Consider the following 17,859-nt stretch of genomic DNA (forward strand, 5'->3'; position numbering starts at 1 on the left):
CAGCAATTAATGGCCACATAAGCATTTCACGGCATTCCATGGACGAATGTTAACGGCATGCTAATTTTTTATCAGTTTTGAAACGTTGTGCTTTCACAGAAAATTTTTGAAGTTCGTGCTAGATTTGGGAACTTTTGAAAAGTATGTATTTTTTTATACTATTTACCCAAAACTAAATTACTACTTTGTAGTCTAGCCTAGGTTTCGAGAGGACTTGAAGCTAGCTTGACCATTTGAAGGAATCTCCCATTAAAAATTCAGATCCTAAAATCCCTCAAATCACACATTCTAAATTTTTAAATCAACAGCATAATCAAAAGATTACCTGAATGTCTTGCGGAACTCGATAATTAGATCTTCCAGGTCAATATATGGTAACTGTAATTTTTAATTTCTCTATTTGAGTAATAGGGTCTCAAAAGATTGTCCCTTTAACTTATGATTTGGGGACCATAATCCATTAATTGTAATCAATTATCGTAATTTCTAATTTTGTCCATCATAAGATTAGATATTGCTCTTTTGGTGTCTGCACATTATGTCTCACGCTCTTATGAGATGTCGTTAAGGCCAATTACTCAAATCTTAATTAGATCATTTTATTAAACAATGCAAAATTTCCACTAAAGTTATAAATTATTGGGTTCATCTCTAATCAGATGCTCGAACTGATAGATTATAGTACTCAATCTCTTGGAATTAACCATCCTCAACACTTGCTCTCACACGTCTAAACCACAAGTTCCTAAACCAATCTTAACACTCATGGCCTCATGTGTCAAAGGATACATGGACCTAAAACCACATCCAACATTCACTCTCGTATTGGACACACAACCCTAAATGCAGGTTTGGCTTGGTGTGAACACACACGTACACATGAAAACATAACTCGTTTTGATACCATATAAAATTTTCACTAGAAGTGATTCAGTCCATCTCAAATTCAAAAACTCGAGCTGATAGATCGTAATACCCCATTAATCTCTAATAAACCTAACGTTTTATTACTATTTTTTTTATGTGGAATTTACCATTCTCAACAGTTAATTAATTAGAGTGGGCATACTCCACAACTAATATATATCCAATAAAATTCAACATATGCTGCAGCATGCGTGCTACTTTGGAAGATCTCTGCAGACAGATACCTCATAATTCACTCTCTTCAGATATCATAGATGTAGCATGTCCATAGCAGCCTTACGCCCTTAATATGATTGCTTCCAACTTGCTTTCTTTAACAGATTGCCGCCAGCAAACCTCAGAATTCCAATGGGTTATCTTTTCGCGGACTCCTACCCTACCAACCAATATATATTTACGTTTTAACCTAAAGTACTTCTATAGATTCATGAGGTTTAATTTTTGCTATAATAATGGAGAGTATGATTAATTGCCTTTCAAGGCAATTAATTATGTAGATTTCGTCCAGATATATATTAGTTGAAAATTGAAATCAAGGAAGATTTAAAAACTCATATTTAATTACCTACTTGACAAGTGTCATGACTTCACCCTTCCGTTAATTAATTAATAGTCAGTAAATCTAAATTGCAAACTTAATTAACATCATTGACAAGGATGTTATGCATATTTAATGCTATTTACTCTGTTCTACGGTTTCTTTTTCTTATGAACTAATCGAGGATATACTGATGTAAACTCATAATGAGATGTTTATGTAGTCTTAATTTCCACATCTACGACTTTTTGGTTCATGATGTCGAGATGGGAGTTTGAATTTCAACCGAATGTAGATGATGGAATTGATCGTGATAGACGTGTTCGGCAGTCGGCCCATAGATGACCGAGGAAACTGAAATTTATACATCAATGAGAAATCAATAAATACATTAAAATCACTTCAAAGATTACTTAAGTAGCAAAATTAACTATTATCTCGTAACCCAAGCTATGAGTTTTCATGTTTGTTATTAGCAATAAATGTCACAATATTATTTTGGCTTTTAAATATGGATAAATTCGTAAAAATAAAACACCAAGAAAGAAGAATACAGCCTGTTTGATTTTGCAATCAAGTTTTTAAAATTTTAACTCTAACTTTAAATATGTTCACTACACAATAAAAATCAACAATACAATTATTACTTTTTCCTTTTTTCTTTAATTTTTTTAATCATTCAATTCAATTTTTAATACTAAATTCTCTCAACTATACATTTTTTTTTACAATTTAACCACGCAATCATTATTTTCTCTCAACTATTCATTACTTTTTCATACTTTTTCTCATAATTCAACAACACAATCATTATAACTCAATTAAAATAAAAAATCAACTCTACTTAACTCTAAAATCAAAATTTTTGTATCACCGATCAAAATTTTAATTCTAACCACTAAGATATCCGCTTTCTTACCAATAAGGCAACGATAATAGATCAATGAAATCGGATAACTGTAGGAAAGCCCATTTTTTATATTTTGATACTGATAAAAAAGAAAATAGAAAACCACAATTTGGACAAAAGAAAATTGAGGAAAGGGGAGTTAATTAATTTGCCCTTCCTTCATTGACCCAAAAATTTTTTTTCCCTTCCTTCAACAAAAATTAACGAAGGAAGTGGGGAGAGTTACAAAAATCAAAAAGAAAAAAAGATATAAAAAAAACAATCTGAATGCAATTATGAGCCAAGATGAACAATACTGTATTGTTCTCATTTATTCTAAAAAGAAAAAAATATTAAAAGAAAGAAAAGAAAAGAAAAATCAGTCATATATATAATTCCACTGCCGTTATATCTGCCTAATCATTTCCACATCGAACAGTTCCCCATTAACCCAACATTAGGGAAAACATATCTATAGATTCTATACTGGCACGAAGGAAGGCCGACGCGGGCCCGGTTCGTAGCTGAAGGGGGCAGCCGGGTGCTGCCACTTCTTGAACACCTCCGGCTGCTTGTTCTCCGACGGCTCGGCCCGAGACGGCTCTGCCGCCGCTGGCCGCTCGCAGGGCGCCACCCTGGGCGGGGAGGTGGGCGAGGTGGCCAGGGGGGACAGGAGGGGTATCGCCACGTTCCACTTCGGGGCCGCCGGGCTGATCTGGAGCGACGACGGCGCTCGCCTCTGGAGCCTACTGGGCGGCTTCGGCGGCGCTCCCCGGCCGCAGCTCGCCGCGTTTCTGGGAGTTTTGCCTGAAATTGCATCGGCCATTTTCTTCTTCTTGTGGTGGAAATGCGCGTGAGAGAGAGAGAGAGAGAGAGAGAGGAGATTTCTGTTTGGTGTGAACGGAGAAGGGAAGAGGGAAACGGTTATTTATAAATACGTCGTCGGAATTTTCGGGAAAAAATGGGAAATTCATAGGGCAGAATTCTCTCTGCTGCTGTGCCACAAACATATCGTGGACCCGAGCAATTAGAGCCGTTGATCACTAACATGGTCCCATCATAATTTGATCGATGGTGATTGTTAAACAATCAACGATTCGTGATTGGAGTCAACTCGCACCCGAACGCTATTAATCTCACAACATTATAAGAGAATACCCGTAATCTTACCCAATAAAAAAAAAGTTAATCAATGATTTTACACTCTTTTTGTTTATAATTACCCGTAGTCGGGGTTGAATTTTGTAAGACTTAATTTCCATAATGGAATTTTTTCTAATTTATAAGAATTAATTAATTTTTTTTGGTCGAGATTAGGAATTGTTGTTATTGATTACTATGTCCTGCAATAGTTAATGAAATCCGGCGCTGCGGTTTTATGCTTTTCTTATTTCCGGTCTCGGCTTGATCTGAAGTTTGACCAGAGATTCTCTACTTTCCATTTTCTTCGTGTTTGTTGTTTGACTGGGATTTTGTGGACTGTAGGTGTGTTATCAATTTAGGTTACCATCAATGATAGATTTAGGTTACCAAATTAAAGTAAGAATCAAGAATAATGCGCAAGATCGTCCCGTATAAAATGATTTTAGAGTCACCATTAATGAAAATGCAACAAATGATATAGAAGTGGTCTATACGATACGACTAGGCATGTCGGCAGCGTATAGTTAAGGAATTAAGATTTGTGCCCAAATTGGAATTTTAATCCGAGACAATATCACCCGATATTCGTTTCTCATATTTTCAGGTGCTCGACGTGGTATCTGTATTTGTTTTCATGATCTAATTAAGTATGTTGAAATCGATTGTTATTCCATGAGTGAAGATCTAAAAACCCCTGGATCTCCGGCCAAAATATGATTGGCGGACTTGTTTATGGAGCCTCCTGGTTGAGAAGAGTTTAAATTATATTTTGGCAATTACACATGTTTTAATCTATTCTCAGTGCCACCAAAAGGAAAATTCATGTAACTGTATTTTCGCTATAACAGGGGCTCATACTTCCCAAAAAAAAAAAGGGACTGAGGACATAAAGAAAGGTTATCAAAGACACCGTGAAATGTATTAATGATCCTCACGATTTTCTGATCAAATGTATATATATTCTGAATTTTTTGTTTTTTTATATCTACTAGTATCCAGAAGTCCAATTTGCCCAACTTATCCAATTTGAGCCGCTCAACCATTAAGGAATAAAACTCTTTCAATTAAAATTTATTTTCCATTTACAAGACTCGAAAGCGGGACATTGCTAAGGAAAATAAATGCCGAACCGTTTGAATTAACCATTATTATTGTTCAAAATTATCTTTTGTATTTAACTAGGGAATTTAAGACCCGCTACATGGTGTGGGCTAAAAAATTACATTGCAAAACGATTTCTTCAGATAAGTATATAGTCAATAATTATTTCTCATATTTGTTTATTTATATTATTAACAACGATATGTTTACGCCTTAAATGCTCTTATTAGATAAACTGTTCAATTGAAAAGTTCGAACATTACAAAACATAGAAGTTGGGATGCAAGCTGCATCTAACTACCCGTTAATCCGAAATATTCTATTTTCTTACTCTCATATTTTTACTCTCTCTTATCTCCTTCATTCATCACCCCTTTTTTCTTTTTCACAATGGTGTAATTTTTAGAATGGCTAACATGTATATGACATTCAATCTTTAATTCAATCGACTCTTTTAAAATTTTTTGAGCACTTATTTATCAGTACATATATACTGTGTCAACAATATATGTTCTATCAACATACATACATCTTACTAAATATTTTAGAATTGCAAGTATCGCGGTCATAGTGTAGGCACAAAGTATTATAACCTACAAAATATATATAGCTATAAGAATTAAAGAAATCCCAAAACATCTTAATTCTCTTCCGGTTCTCCTTCTTTAGCTTCACTCAACACTTAAATAGAGAATTTATAGCATTCCAACTCATCTCATTAATAGGATTTGTGAGAGAATAAGGTTTTCCCTAATACATTATGGTCCATTATCATTTAAAAGAGCATTTGGTTATTCAATAATAGTTTAACTTTTAAAAAAGCTTTTTTAGATGTGAATAAAATTTTCAAATGATAAAAAACCGAATTTACGATTTGTTTTTCATTTGAGTCAAACCAAAACAAATTGAAAGCGACCAACCCTACATGCCACTGCGGCGTCATCTCTTTTGAATAATCAAATGATATTTCAAAAATAAGACAAATGAATCAATCAAGTGATTTAGCGCTTGTTCTTTTTAAATAAGATTTCAGTTCGTGTCTTGTGTGGATGGAGAGTGTTCATGATTTGGAGAGCGCTCCCTTAGTATGCGGACTCGATTCGAACATAGATTGGTCAGAGTCCATTGGACTTCTAGATAATACGTGGCGTATGCAAAAATAAAACCTACTAGAAAAGACAAGAAAATGCAAAAAAGAAACTGAAAAAGAAATTTTTTTTTATCTAATATCAGTTAATTCAAGTGACTCAACCGTTTATTCCTCTTAGATAAAGTTTCGAGTTTGAGTCTTGTATGAATAGAAAGAACACACGATTTGGAGAGGTATGCCCCTGACTGACTTGAGCCTTAATTGGTCGGGTTTATTGGGTTCTAGATAATAGTTGGTATACACTAAAAATAAGATCTATTGCCAAACTAGAAAGTGCAAAATAAAAAAAAAGAAAAACAGGCGCTACTCGCCCTCTCATTCTGATGGAGGAGCTTTCATTGCTGACAGGGTCTATTGGGTTTTTAGAAAATAGTTAGTATACACTGAAAATAAAATATACTGCAAAAATCGAAAATTGCAAAAAAAAAAAAAGCCATGTGTTTGGAAAGGGCAGCACTCCCCTCTGATTCCGATGGATAAGCTTTCACTGTTGTATATATAAAAATTAAATATAAATATATAAATAAATGTAAATATATAATATAATATCATATAACAATATCATAATATAATAATATAATATAACAATATCATAATATAATAATATAATAATTATGTTTGTTTTTAATTCGCGTGAACCAATGACTAATTGCTATTTTTAGATCTCACAATGATGCAGATCATCTCTGCAACCATGTTACATGTCTCGAGTCAATGGAAGGAATGCTCAGAAAACTAGGAATAGAGTGTCCTCACGAACGTGACAATTAACAATATTGAAAGGTTCAGACTGGGAGAGGTTAAATCGTAGCCTAGCTTCTATAATATTATTAAGCAGTCCATGTCGTGCCTGCTTAGTATGTTTGTGCGAATTACTTATGACGACCTTCCGATAATATTAGAATTGGTAAAAATTTCCTTATTAGCTGAGACAACAGGAAGACCGAATTTAATTTTTTATTGCTTTTAATCTTTTGATATAGAAAATTGGAATAGAATAAGCCATTGAAAATCTCTAATCAGGGAGACTAGGCACTGATCCCCAACTTCCAAGATAAATCTCCATACATTGTACCTAAAAGTTCGGGTTAATCACACGAGAATTTACACCAAATGGCTAAATTTAGCGCCGATCGTTCATCAACCATCAAATTCATACACTGAAATCTCAATCCACAGTAAATAAACTAATTGGACCAAAAGCAAAAAAGGACTTGTTATAAGTATTACTTTCTACATTAATTACTGGTTTGTAGAGAAGCATATACAGCTCGAACATAAATCATGCATGATGCACAATTTACTCTTTTCATGTTTAGCTGCTCCTAAAACTTATGATTGCCTTTTCAATCACGTCTTTCATGTGTCATGAGCAACGAAGCTAAAGACTATATGAGCTATTATTCCAAGAAAGCATGTTTCTTTCCGTTGATAGATCATGTGGTGTTTTCGATTTATTGGTTGACACTGATTTGAATTCAGGCATTGGCTTAACCCTGACCATGAAATGTTTCGAGTGACAGTCATATAAAATCTATATCCACTAATTACGTTGAATTACATCCCCGTAGTTATTCTAAAATAACATTTTCGTAGGATGTTCGATAATAAAACTAAACAAAGATATTTAATTTGTTATTATTTTTTAGATGGGGAACTGCAAACAGTGTCGTCAAGAATAAGAAATCGGTGAGGGTTCTAATGATTGACGCTCTCCGAAGCAAACACTGCCCGCACTTTTCCAACCGATCAACTAACCAACCGAAATCGACGTCGGAAGTCTCTTTCGTGACCAACAGACTTTGACCGACAACTCTAATTTCAATGATATAAATTGTTTGCATTCCAAGATCGAAAGATGAAGCAGAAACTAGCTATGACCATGAGAATTAGTTGTTTAATAGTTGGCATGTTGAATTGTAGACATGCATAATGAATGTAATTTACTTCGATGGTATCAAAGCTAACATTATAGATCTTGCGACAACTATGGAAGTCGATTTAATTAATTCGTCATCGCAAGGGGGTCGATAATATATATATAATATCTATATTGATCTTCTGATAACCTTTATAGAGCCCATCTTGGCTAGGTCCATAAATATATATATCATTCATGTGATTTATGTAGATTTGTGTTTGTAATAAAATTGTATCACTTCTAAAATTTATCAGAAACACGTTGGAGGGGGACAAGAGAGAAATAAGGAGAAGGAAAGATTAGGAAGTAGTGGATATATAATTTAGTAGTTTAATTTATTTGGCAGTTATTTTATGAAATTTACAGATTATCTTTTATCTAATAATGGCCCTTATGTTCACCCAGAAAAACAATGGTCCTTGTCATTTTAGAAGCATGTGGTACATTGGCATTTTGGGAAAACAAAAGTGAGTTGAAAAGGGTTTTCGAGTTTAACACTGAGAAAAGAAGAGATGAGATAACCTATGACAAGAAAATTAAAGTGCATTTAATATTAAATTATGTTAAACATAGTGTATCGTTCCTCTTCCCGTGCACATCGGAGCCCAATTAATGTTGTTTCATCCTATCGATATTTCCTCAACAAATTTGTTTATGCGCGTGTACAAGGACAGATCAAGATTTTCTCGGCACCAAGACAGGATTATATTTAACACGGGGCACCACGCGAAGCGTTCTCATATCTAATGATAAGATAAGAATCATAGATGATCTCTATGACCGAACACCGTTTGATATAATTTGTATGGTCTTTCTTTTGGTCAAGGATTCCGAGGGAAAATTTAAGTTTGTGCGGTTCAGAATTGTTGTCCCGTTGATGTATTTTTGTAAACCACGAGAAACGAACACATAATAAGACATTGAAGATGCGGTTTGTTTGTCATGGGGAACGTGGTCAAAGTTCGGTGGTCAAAGGACCAAACTGTCATTTCAGGAATATTCTTATTTTTTTTTTACGTGCACTTTGTATAAAAAATCGTATGATTTCTGAATAATTTAGTTCGAGTCGGATCGACTAATTGAGAAGTAAAGATCTCCCAACGTGTATTTTCTTCATTTTATAATATTCGAACTTTAAACTTTAGTTAAGGAAAACAAAGTCGAATAAGTTAAACCTATCTACGTTATGAAATATTCTTATTCAGGATAATCAATTTGCTGCCTACCGTTGCTTATTCATTTTTCTTAGAAAAAAGAGAGAGATATACGTACAGATAGTATCTTTTTATAGAATATGTAATGGTTAAGAAAGAGGGGAGAAGGAAGAAGAAAGAAGATATTCGTCAAGTAACGCATCACGAACTTGTAAGAAAAGGCTAAAGAGACTATCAGATTTGTTCTTCAACAAGTTCTCAAAATTAAGCTCTGTCTCCCTTTTGACTGTGTGATTCTTAGTTTTGATATGCTTTTGAAAAATAGAAATATCCTATAATCTAATGCCTCTTTAGGAAATAAAAATGCCCAAATTCCGGCTTGGTCTGGAAAGTGTTACTGCTTATATATAGAAAACTAGACGATTGGTGCGCACGATGCGCGGGCCAGCTGACAATAGTATCGTAATAAAGTAGTAAATATAAATCGAATGAAGAGTTTTGAACAAAATTCTAACAATTAAAGACATCATAACTCTTCATCATTAAGGTACCGCAATTTTCAGTATCATTAATCTCCCTTAGTTGTATTTCTGACACTAATATTTTGTGATCGTCTCTTCTTCTTCATATATTATCCAACTCAGTTCTAAAATAAGACATCGAATAGAATTTGAGATGAAAGTGACTACAATGCACTTTCTTGTATATTTTCAAGATGCCCGTTTATATTCCTTAACTGATATGAGTAATGGTAGATCTAATTTGAACTTCACGATTAGATTGGTAAAAGAAGAGGACGTTTTGTTTTCTATAATAATGTGAGACCATGACTTTTTGCAGTTTTTTGCATTTTCATGGCTTGCAATCAAAAAGTCACTCAATGAGATGTTTGCTTAGACCTATGTGGCACCTTCTGAATATTGTATATAGATTGCAGAGTAAAATTATTAGATAGTAATTATCTATATCGTAAAAGAAGTAATATATTACGATCAATTTATGAAATATAACAAATTAAAATAATGTAAATATTTAAACAATTAATTCATATAAACATATTTACATCTATTTCAATATGTAACTAGTTATGTAACTCACGCATTCCACGAGCGTTTGCATTTTATATTTTTAAATAAATATTTAAAAAAGTGAAATTCATAAAAAATAAGATAAAAATTTAGAACTAAAATTGATGAGTCGTGGGAAGATAAGAAGTTGCATGACTCGAAATACTTATAGTTGTCATTGTCATTTGTGTGAAAACATAAAAAATTTCGACCCTTGTAGGAAATTAAAATAAAGGATCATTACAGCTGAGGAGAAGTCAAATTACAGGATAAAAATTTCCCAATTTGCTCTTGAGCGACATCAAGGTGAGAGATGGGCAGTGAGAGCAATCTATAATCTAGTCTAGTCTAGTACATATAATAAAGTAGAATTAGTGCATTTATTATGCATTAAATATATCAAAGTAAATCATTAGTTTTATTATTTAACAAAAGCTAATCATTTATAATTTTTTCATTATAAAATATTCATATAAAAAAAATCTTGAAAATTTTCGACAGCCAAGTAAATGTAAGCTTTTATAAGTAGAAGTTTATAGACATTTTTTATTATCTCTCCTCTGTTGAGAGCTTCTCCTTTTTCCCTTCGTTGGAAGCTCCCTTCTTATTCATTCTTATTCATTCTTCTTCATTCTTCTTAACTCCCCTGCTCATCACTCTTTAATGGCGCCACCTACACTCCATCTACCTCGCAAAGAACTCACCATCCTTAATGTTTTGAGCTGTCCCGTCCTATCCTCAGCATGGTTGTTAGAATCATGATTCGAGTCGTAGAATCATACAATTCTACGATTCAAGGGGGGCTAGCCGATTCCGATTGTACCTGGTGGATCGGAGAAGTAGAATCAGACTGGAATCGCATGTTGAATCGTGAAATCGTGTGACTCAGCCGATTCTACAATGTGCTGGCACTGCCAGCCCAAACATGGCCCAAGTGTTGCCAAGCAACCCAAGCCCACCTGATTTTTTTTTAATTCCCTTCTTCTCGGCTTTACACTTATAGAGAACAAGGTCAGACTTCTCGAGGAACTAAGCTTTCTTTGCCCTTCTTCTCCGAATCTCCGACGCCTCTGTCTATGCGTCCGCCTTAATCTACAGCTCGAGCTCGCTCCCTGTCCCGGCCTTGATCTCTGCTTCTTCGATTGAAGCCTCCGCCTTCGCCTTTGCCTCAATCTCAGCTCGAGCTCGCTCCCTCTCCCAGTCATTGTCTCTGCTTCTTTGATTGAAGCCTCCGCCTCAATCTCAGCTCGAGCTCGCTCTCCCTACTGATCTCCATCTCCACTTGTCTCAGCTCAAGCTTTTCTTTCTTGGAGCTCTCTCGGTCTTGATCAATTTCAAGGTGAGGCTTTGACTCTTTGAGCTCTCTTTGCCCACTGAATCGGAAAATGTTGTTTGGCTGTTTAACGCCCATATGTCAATGGCCCCAAAAGCTGAGGTACTTGACCTACTTGCCAATGAAGAAGAAACGCTCGATTCCACCCCTCTCACTCCTCCTCGTCAAGCCTTCCCCCCCCCCCCCCCCCCCCCCCCCCCCCAACCCAAACTCATCATCCCACGCCTCATCCAAGCATGGGCTACAAAGAAAAGAGTCTTGATAATCCCTGACTGCTGCGATAAGGAAATTCTGGTGTGACTAGAAGGATCTTATCTCAGTCGAGAGGGGAGAAGCATATCACGTTCAAGGAGCCCACATGATGCTGGCAAGGTGGGATCGAGGCCTTCCACTTGAGGAAATCAAGTTCTCTACGGTCTCTTTCTGGATTCAACTTCGGGGCATCCTACCGAAGATGTTATCAAAGCATAACATTACACAGCTCACTAAACAAGCTGGTACTGTGGTTCAAATTGATTGGAAAAATAAAGGCAGCATTCCCAAATGATTTGTCACACCAACAACTCTGGTGAAAGTCTCAACAACAAAGCTGCTATGCCCTCATCGCCAGGAAAAACAACACGGCATCTTGGGTTCACTTCAAATACGAAAACCTTGCGACTTTCTGTTACGATTGCGGTATCCTCAGCCATGAACAGGGAAATTGTACCTCAGACCAGACTATTATCCCTGACCAATACGGGCCATGGCTCCGATTCGACCCCAAGAACGACCTACTACCACCTTAAGTGGTTGTCGTCCCCGATGTTTCCCCATCGAACAGCCTCATCGGCGACATTCGTTCGTCCACCACTGATCCCAATAGCTCTTCGCACACCCCTAACTTTTCGCCCAATTCTCCGACCCACCAAGGCGACACTACTCTCAAGAAACTAAAGTACAAGGTTATATTCAATATCCCTGACAATCTAGCAGCTTTAGCTCCCCGATTTTGACTTTTTATCAGAGCTATCTCCAACTAACGGACTATCCTTTACCACCAAAGAAGGAGACGTTGTTGCCGCCCCTTCGAGAGACCCACCGCGTGGCTTCAAGACAAAAGGAAAGGAGTCGCTCCTTACCTCCCCACCTGGTCAAAGAGGGCCCCACCTCCTTAAAGAAAACTCAAAGGCAAATGGACATGAAGAAAGCCCAACTCAGACGAATCAGATATGGGATCTTTCCCACCACCAGAATTACCCATTGGACTCTCTCTATGCAGGCTTCATTCCTACCTAGGCCCACGCCCCTTCCTTAACTTCGAATTTATCCCTCAACTCAACAGCGCCCGCCTACCAAGCCAATTTCTGTCATCAACCAGAGACACCATCTCAATACCTACTGCCACATCTGGTTATGGCTTCCCATCTATCAGGAAAAGGAAACTCGAGCTATCTATGGAAGACTTTATCAAGCGTGCAGCTCCCTACACTGCCATCCTCAACAAAATGGCAAGAACTCTTGAAGATGCAATGCAAGAGGACCTTCAGTTTCGAGCAGCCATCCCGGGCCACCACTTATCCAAGGTAACTATCCGGTATCCCCCTGGCAGCGCCCGGAAAAACCCTACTATCTAGAGGAAATGGAATATGGAGATACCTCCATGGATATCCAAATGGTCGATGAGGCGGGCCCAAACATGCCCATGACTTATCCATGAGCCTACTAGCTTGGAACTATCAGGGAATGGCAAGAGACCCAACAGTTTGTGCACTACAACTCCTCCAAAAAAAACACCAGCCTAGCATTATATTCCTTTCTGAAATAAAAATCGACTCTGAATGATGCATTAAGATGGCTCATCGATGCAAGTTACATGGGATTTTCTTCGTGGATGCTTCAAACTCAGTAGGGGGCCTCTGCCTTTTATGGAGCATAGAGCTCAAGGTACAAATTCTAAGACACTCTCTTTACTACATACATGCTATCATAGATCATGCTATATTGTCAGCTTCTTGGTGCATAACTTGTGTTTATGGCCCTCCATACGCCCACTTGAAACGCACGTGGTCTGAATTAGCTGATCTTACTGTTTCGACTAGTCGTCCATGGCTACTTATCAGAGACTTTAATGAAATCTACTCTAGTAATGATAAAAGGGGCAGTAAACCTTTTGCTTCCTCAAGCTGCTCTTTTCTTGATGATTTCATAAATCACTTGGGTTGCATAGACTTGGGGTTTTCCAGAAATCCTTTCACCTGGAGAAATAAACGCTCTAGACTTGCCCATATCAAACAAAGGCTTGACCGTGTTATCGCAAATGATGAATGGCGTCTTTTATTTCCAAAAGCTAGTGTGAAACATCTTCCTTGTCTCAAATCCAATCATAACCCCATTTTGGTCTAGCTTTGGATGGACTCCACCAAATGGCCTAGAACTTTCCAACTTGAGGAAGCCTGGACCCGCGATCCAAGCAGTAAAGACGTGGTCGAGAATGCCTGGCAGATTGCAACAAAAGGGTCTATGGCTTATCAATTTTCTCGCAAGATAAAAAACGTGAAAAGAGACTTGAAAAAATGGAACAAAAATTGTTTTGGAAATTGTGATACTAAGATTGCAAGTATTATAGAAGACCTTGATGAGTTGTAACGTACCGATTAGACCCCTGAAACAAAAGAAAAGGAAAACCTCTTCATTGTTAAACTTGACGAAATTTTGCTAAGGAAAGACCTTATATGGCGTCAAAAATCACGGGAACTATGGCTAAAAGATGGAGATAGGAACTCCAAATTCTTTCATCTTTCCACCATCATCAAGCGAAGAACAAATCACATTGTTGCTGTTAAAGGAGATGGAGGTCAATGGATCGAAGATCCCGAAGGCATTGGCGACTACTTCCTCTGGATCTTCAAAGACCTCTTCACCTCGACAACTCCTACCTTTCTGGATTACTTGGAGGGATTAATTCAACCTGTAATCACAGAAGAAGAGAACACCCTCCTTGTCTCCTCCCCAACCCAAGAAAAGATCATCAGTCTTAAACTCCATTCCTAACCTCAAGGCGCTCGAACCCGACGACATCCCCTCTTTATTCTACAAGCACTATGGCCACATAATCAAACCACTCCTCATTTCGGCAGTCCAAACCTTCTTCATCTAGGGAAAAATCCTCAAGAAATGGAACAACACCTTCATCACTCTCATCCTAAAATCTCAGAAGGCTTCCACTTTCAAGGACTTCCGACCTATAAGCCTTTGCAACGTCTGCAACAAAGTAATATCTAAAATCCTTGCAAAAAGGTTCAAACCCCTCATTTAAAGACTAATCTCCTCGAACTAAACTGCCTTTATTGAAGGAAGGTGGATCAACGAAAACGTTCTCCTTGTACAAGAAATCATCCACACGATGAAGACAACAAAAGCTCGAAAGGGTTAGGTCAGTATGAAGATTGAGTTTACGAAAGCTTTTGACAAGCTTGAGTGGAATTTCATCCTCACAACCCTTAGAAAGTTTGGCTTCCATGAGAAATTCATCGCATGGATACAACAATGCATCTCTACCTCCACAATGTCTATCCTCATAAATGACTCACCTCATGGGCACTTCTCCCAAAAAAAAAAGGCCTAAGACAAGGTGACCCAGTCTCCATATATTTTTATCATTTCCATGGAAATAGTGTCTCGTCTCTTCTATAGGGTTGAAGCACAAGGAGCCATCAAAGGAATCCAAGTCAGTAGAGGTGCCTGCAAAATCTCACACCTCATGTTCGCAGACGACTTGATCATCCTCACAAGAGCAACCACCTCGGAGACTAACAACATTAAGAATATTCTAGACAAATTCTGCTTGTGGTCGGGACAAGAGGTTAACTTATCCAAATCGGGGATCTACTTCTCAAAGAATACACCAGCCACCTTCCGGAGAGATATCAAAGATGCAATGGGAATGAAAAAAAAACTCTCGCTATCTTGATAACCCATTCCTTGGTAAGAAAAAAAGAAAAGATTCTTTCCAATTCATCATTGATAAAATAAAGAACAAACTTTCATCTTTGAAAGTAAAATCTCTATCTTGGGCAGGTCGGGCAACTTTAGTAAGCTCAGTAATCTCCACTATCCCCATCTATACCATGTCTTTATTTCGACTCCCCAAATCCACGCTCAAAGCAATTGACCGTGCTGCAAGTCGCTTATGGGGAGCAAGCTGGGTCTCATTGTGCCAACCCAAAGCTTTCAGGGAGCTTGGGCTTTAGGAGAGCGGAAGACTCCAATCGTGCCATGCTTTCCAAAAAAACTTGGGCCCTCACTTCTAAGTCTAATAGCCTAGCCACCCGAGTCATGAAAACCAAATATGGAGGTTTCATCTTGCCCCTCCAACAATCAGCCGCAACTGCCTCAAGCATTTGGAAAAAGGCTACTTTGGTGCAAAAATACACTACAAACTGGTACGTGTTTCTCCATAGGGGATGTCGCCTCTGTACGGACCCGAATGTGGAGTCTCGTCGGGGCCCGCATGCGCGCTTTTGGATCGCGCGGCTTGGGAGTGTCCACCTTCCCGTGGGGACGCGTGACAGACACGCGTGAGAGAAGGAGTCACCACTTATCATTTTACGACCCGAAGGTCGAGGGCGGATAAGTTACCCGGGGTCTAGGGGTATGGAACACCTAGTTGTTGTTAAGGCATTGATCTGTGCGGAACCGGAAAGTCCGAGTTCGGGGGTTCATGTTACATGCGGGCCTATATCCCGCACGCCCTTTCGGTACTCTTGTTTGCTAGGCTTGCATGTTTTATTATTTACCGCATGAATTAAGCTGTGCTTGGCTCACACACTTTGACACCGTAAATTCGATGAATTAAACGATGTCGGTTGAGAAGCCGGGAGAGAAGTAAATCTATATGTCGGGGAATTGGTTCACAATCTTGCGATACAGTTCATCAAACCATGAAGGTTGAATCCCTGCGTGAACCAGAACCTCGAGATCTTGGATTTACTTTCCTTTAGGCAAGCATGAAACCGATTCGAATGATTCGACTCTCGGACCGTTTGCTCGCCAACTGAGATTCTTACATATTGAATGTACAAAACAAAAATCCTTACAATGAACTCTCAAAAATACATCAAATCATAATTACAAATAGGTGAATCTCAGTCAGTTTGCATTCGGTTATTATTCCGCTCTAACTCACCGTGAGTTTAGGGAAACACCGAAAAACTGAAATTCAATGCACGCTCTCACTGAATAGGGTGTTGGACCCTGTGAGTGTTGATTAGGGCGTCGAGCCCTGTGATCGATGATTAAGGCGTTGAACCCGAATATTGTTCCGCCTAGGGATCAGGCTCGACCCGTATGGCAAACAGGTGCGGAAAGATAACAAGCAGCAGATAAATAACAGACAATGTGTTTGTATTCACCGAATGTACGTGGATTAGCAAGTTTATTAATCTGGGGTATTTTGGCATGCAAATCCTACCCTAGACAAACAAACGCGTGCCAATGTTTTAGCATTCGGCTTTGGTTTGAGAACCTGACATGTCGGGTGTCTGTAGTCAAGTTTCCTGTGTGTGGATTGCTTTTACAATTGTTTTGTATTGTGACACTGAATTTCCACTGAATTAGCCAAACTCGTGTTTTGACTCTAGATATGGAATCTAGAATTCCTCCTAACCATTATCTAGTGTTTGGTTAAGTCGAGTGAAAGGTTAATCAGCATTTTGCATGTTTTCTGACAGAGATAACCGTTCTAGTTACCCGAGTCTATGTTAGGATGACAGAAACTCATCAGTTAGATAAGAAAAGGCTATGCAGATGAACCTGCACCTGAACAGGTAGCCCGTTCTTATCCCGTACTGTAGTGTTTCTGTCATGCTAACCCTAGGGATGTCGCTGAATTGTGAAAAGACGATTTTGCCCTTTATTTGAAAATTATTTTCAGAAAAGGGGAAACATCGTAGTGCGGGCCACCTCGGCCTGTAGCTGGTGTCGACTAATTCCCTGGATCGTCCAGGGTTGTGCAAGAACCCCGAAAAAGCCAAAGAACCGGTCGATCTGCCCGGAAGTGATCTAGAAAGATCTTCTGTATCATGACCCGAGTTACTTGGAATCAGGTAAAAACTCAAGTTGAGACACAGAAGCCCTTTTCAGACGTCCATGCTACATCGGACCGCGCGTTTCGGGTTTTGAAATTGATAAATTTGACAAGGGCACCAACGTCATTTGACAACTCATCGACGCGAGTTATCAGTTAATGGCCAATTCGTGTAAATTTTATCAGTGTGAAGTGGGTTTAATCATGTGAGCGTCCCGATTAACCCGTTCGTGAAATTAAAGCTTAAGGGTTGTGCCGAATGCATTAATTATGAAAACGATTCGTGACTCGGCGACCAAGACGATTCCATAAGGATCGAGGATAATTCGGTCAAATAACCGAAACTACCCTCGTAACCGAATGGACCCGAATGAGTCATCGATACCCGAATCCATGCATGCTTTGTTTTGAAAAGACATTTTCATGCGATATTGCGACAATAATGTAAATTGCAAATTACACGAAAGCCGAGAACGGACTCAAAACGGGAAGAGGGAGCCTCATACAACCCGTACGAGTCTAAGAGGCTCTCGGTTACTTCTCCTTGGAGATAGCCGAGAGGATCCCAT

General features: G+C 38.2%; 1 protein-coding gene across 1 annotated transcript; it reads right to left on the reverse strand.

Moving 5' to 3' along the window:
• Window positions 1-2,661: 2,661 nt before the first annotated feature.
• LOC116192157 (uncharacterized protein At4g14450, chloroplastic-like) lies at window positions 2,662-3,245 on the reverse strand. Its single transcript, XM_031520617.1, has one exon. It carries the CDS (start codon window positions 3,178-3,180, stop codon window positions 2,836-2,838), a length of 345 nt encoding a protein of 114 aa, XP_031376477.1. The 5' UTR covers window positions 3,181-3,245; the 3' UTR covers window positions 2,662-2,835.
• Between the last annotated feature and the right edge of the window lie 14,614 nt (window positions 3,246-17,859).

Source organism: Punica granatum, chromosome 1, assembly GCF_007655135.1.
Source record: "Punica granatum isolate Tunisia-2019 chromosome 1, ASM765513v2, whole genome shotgun sequence".
Taxonomy (NCBI): Eukaryota; Viridiplantae; Streptophyta; class Magnoliopsida; order Myrtales; family Lythraceae; genus Punica; species Punica granatum.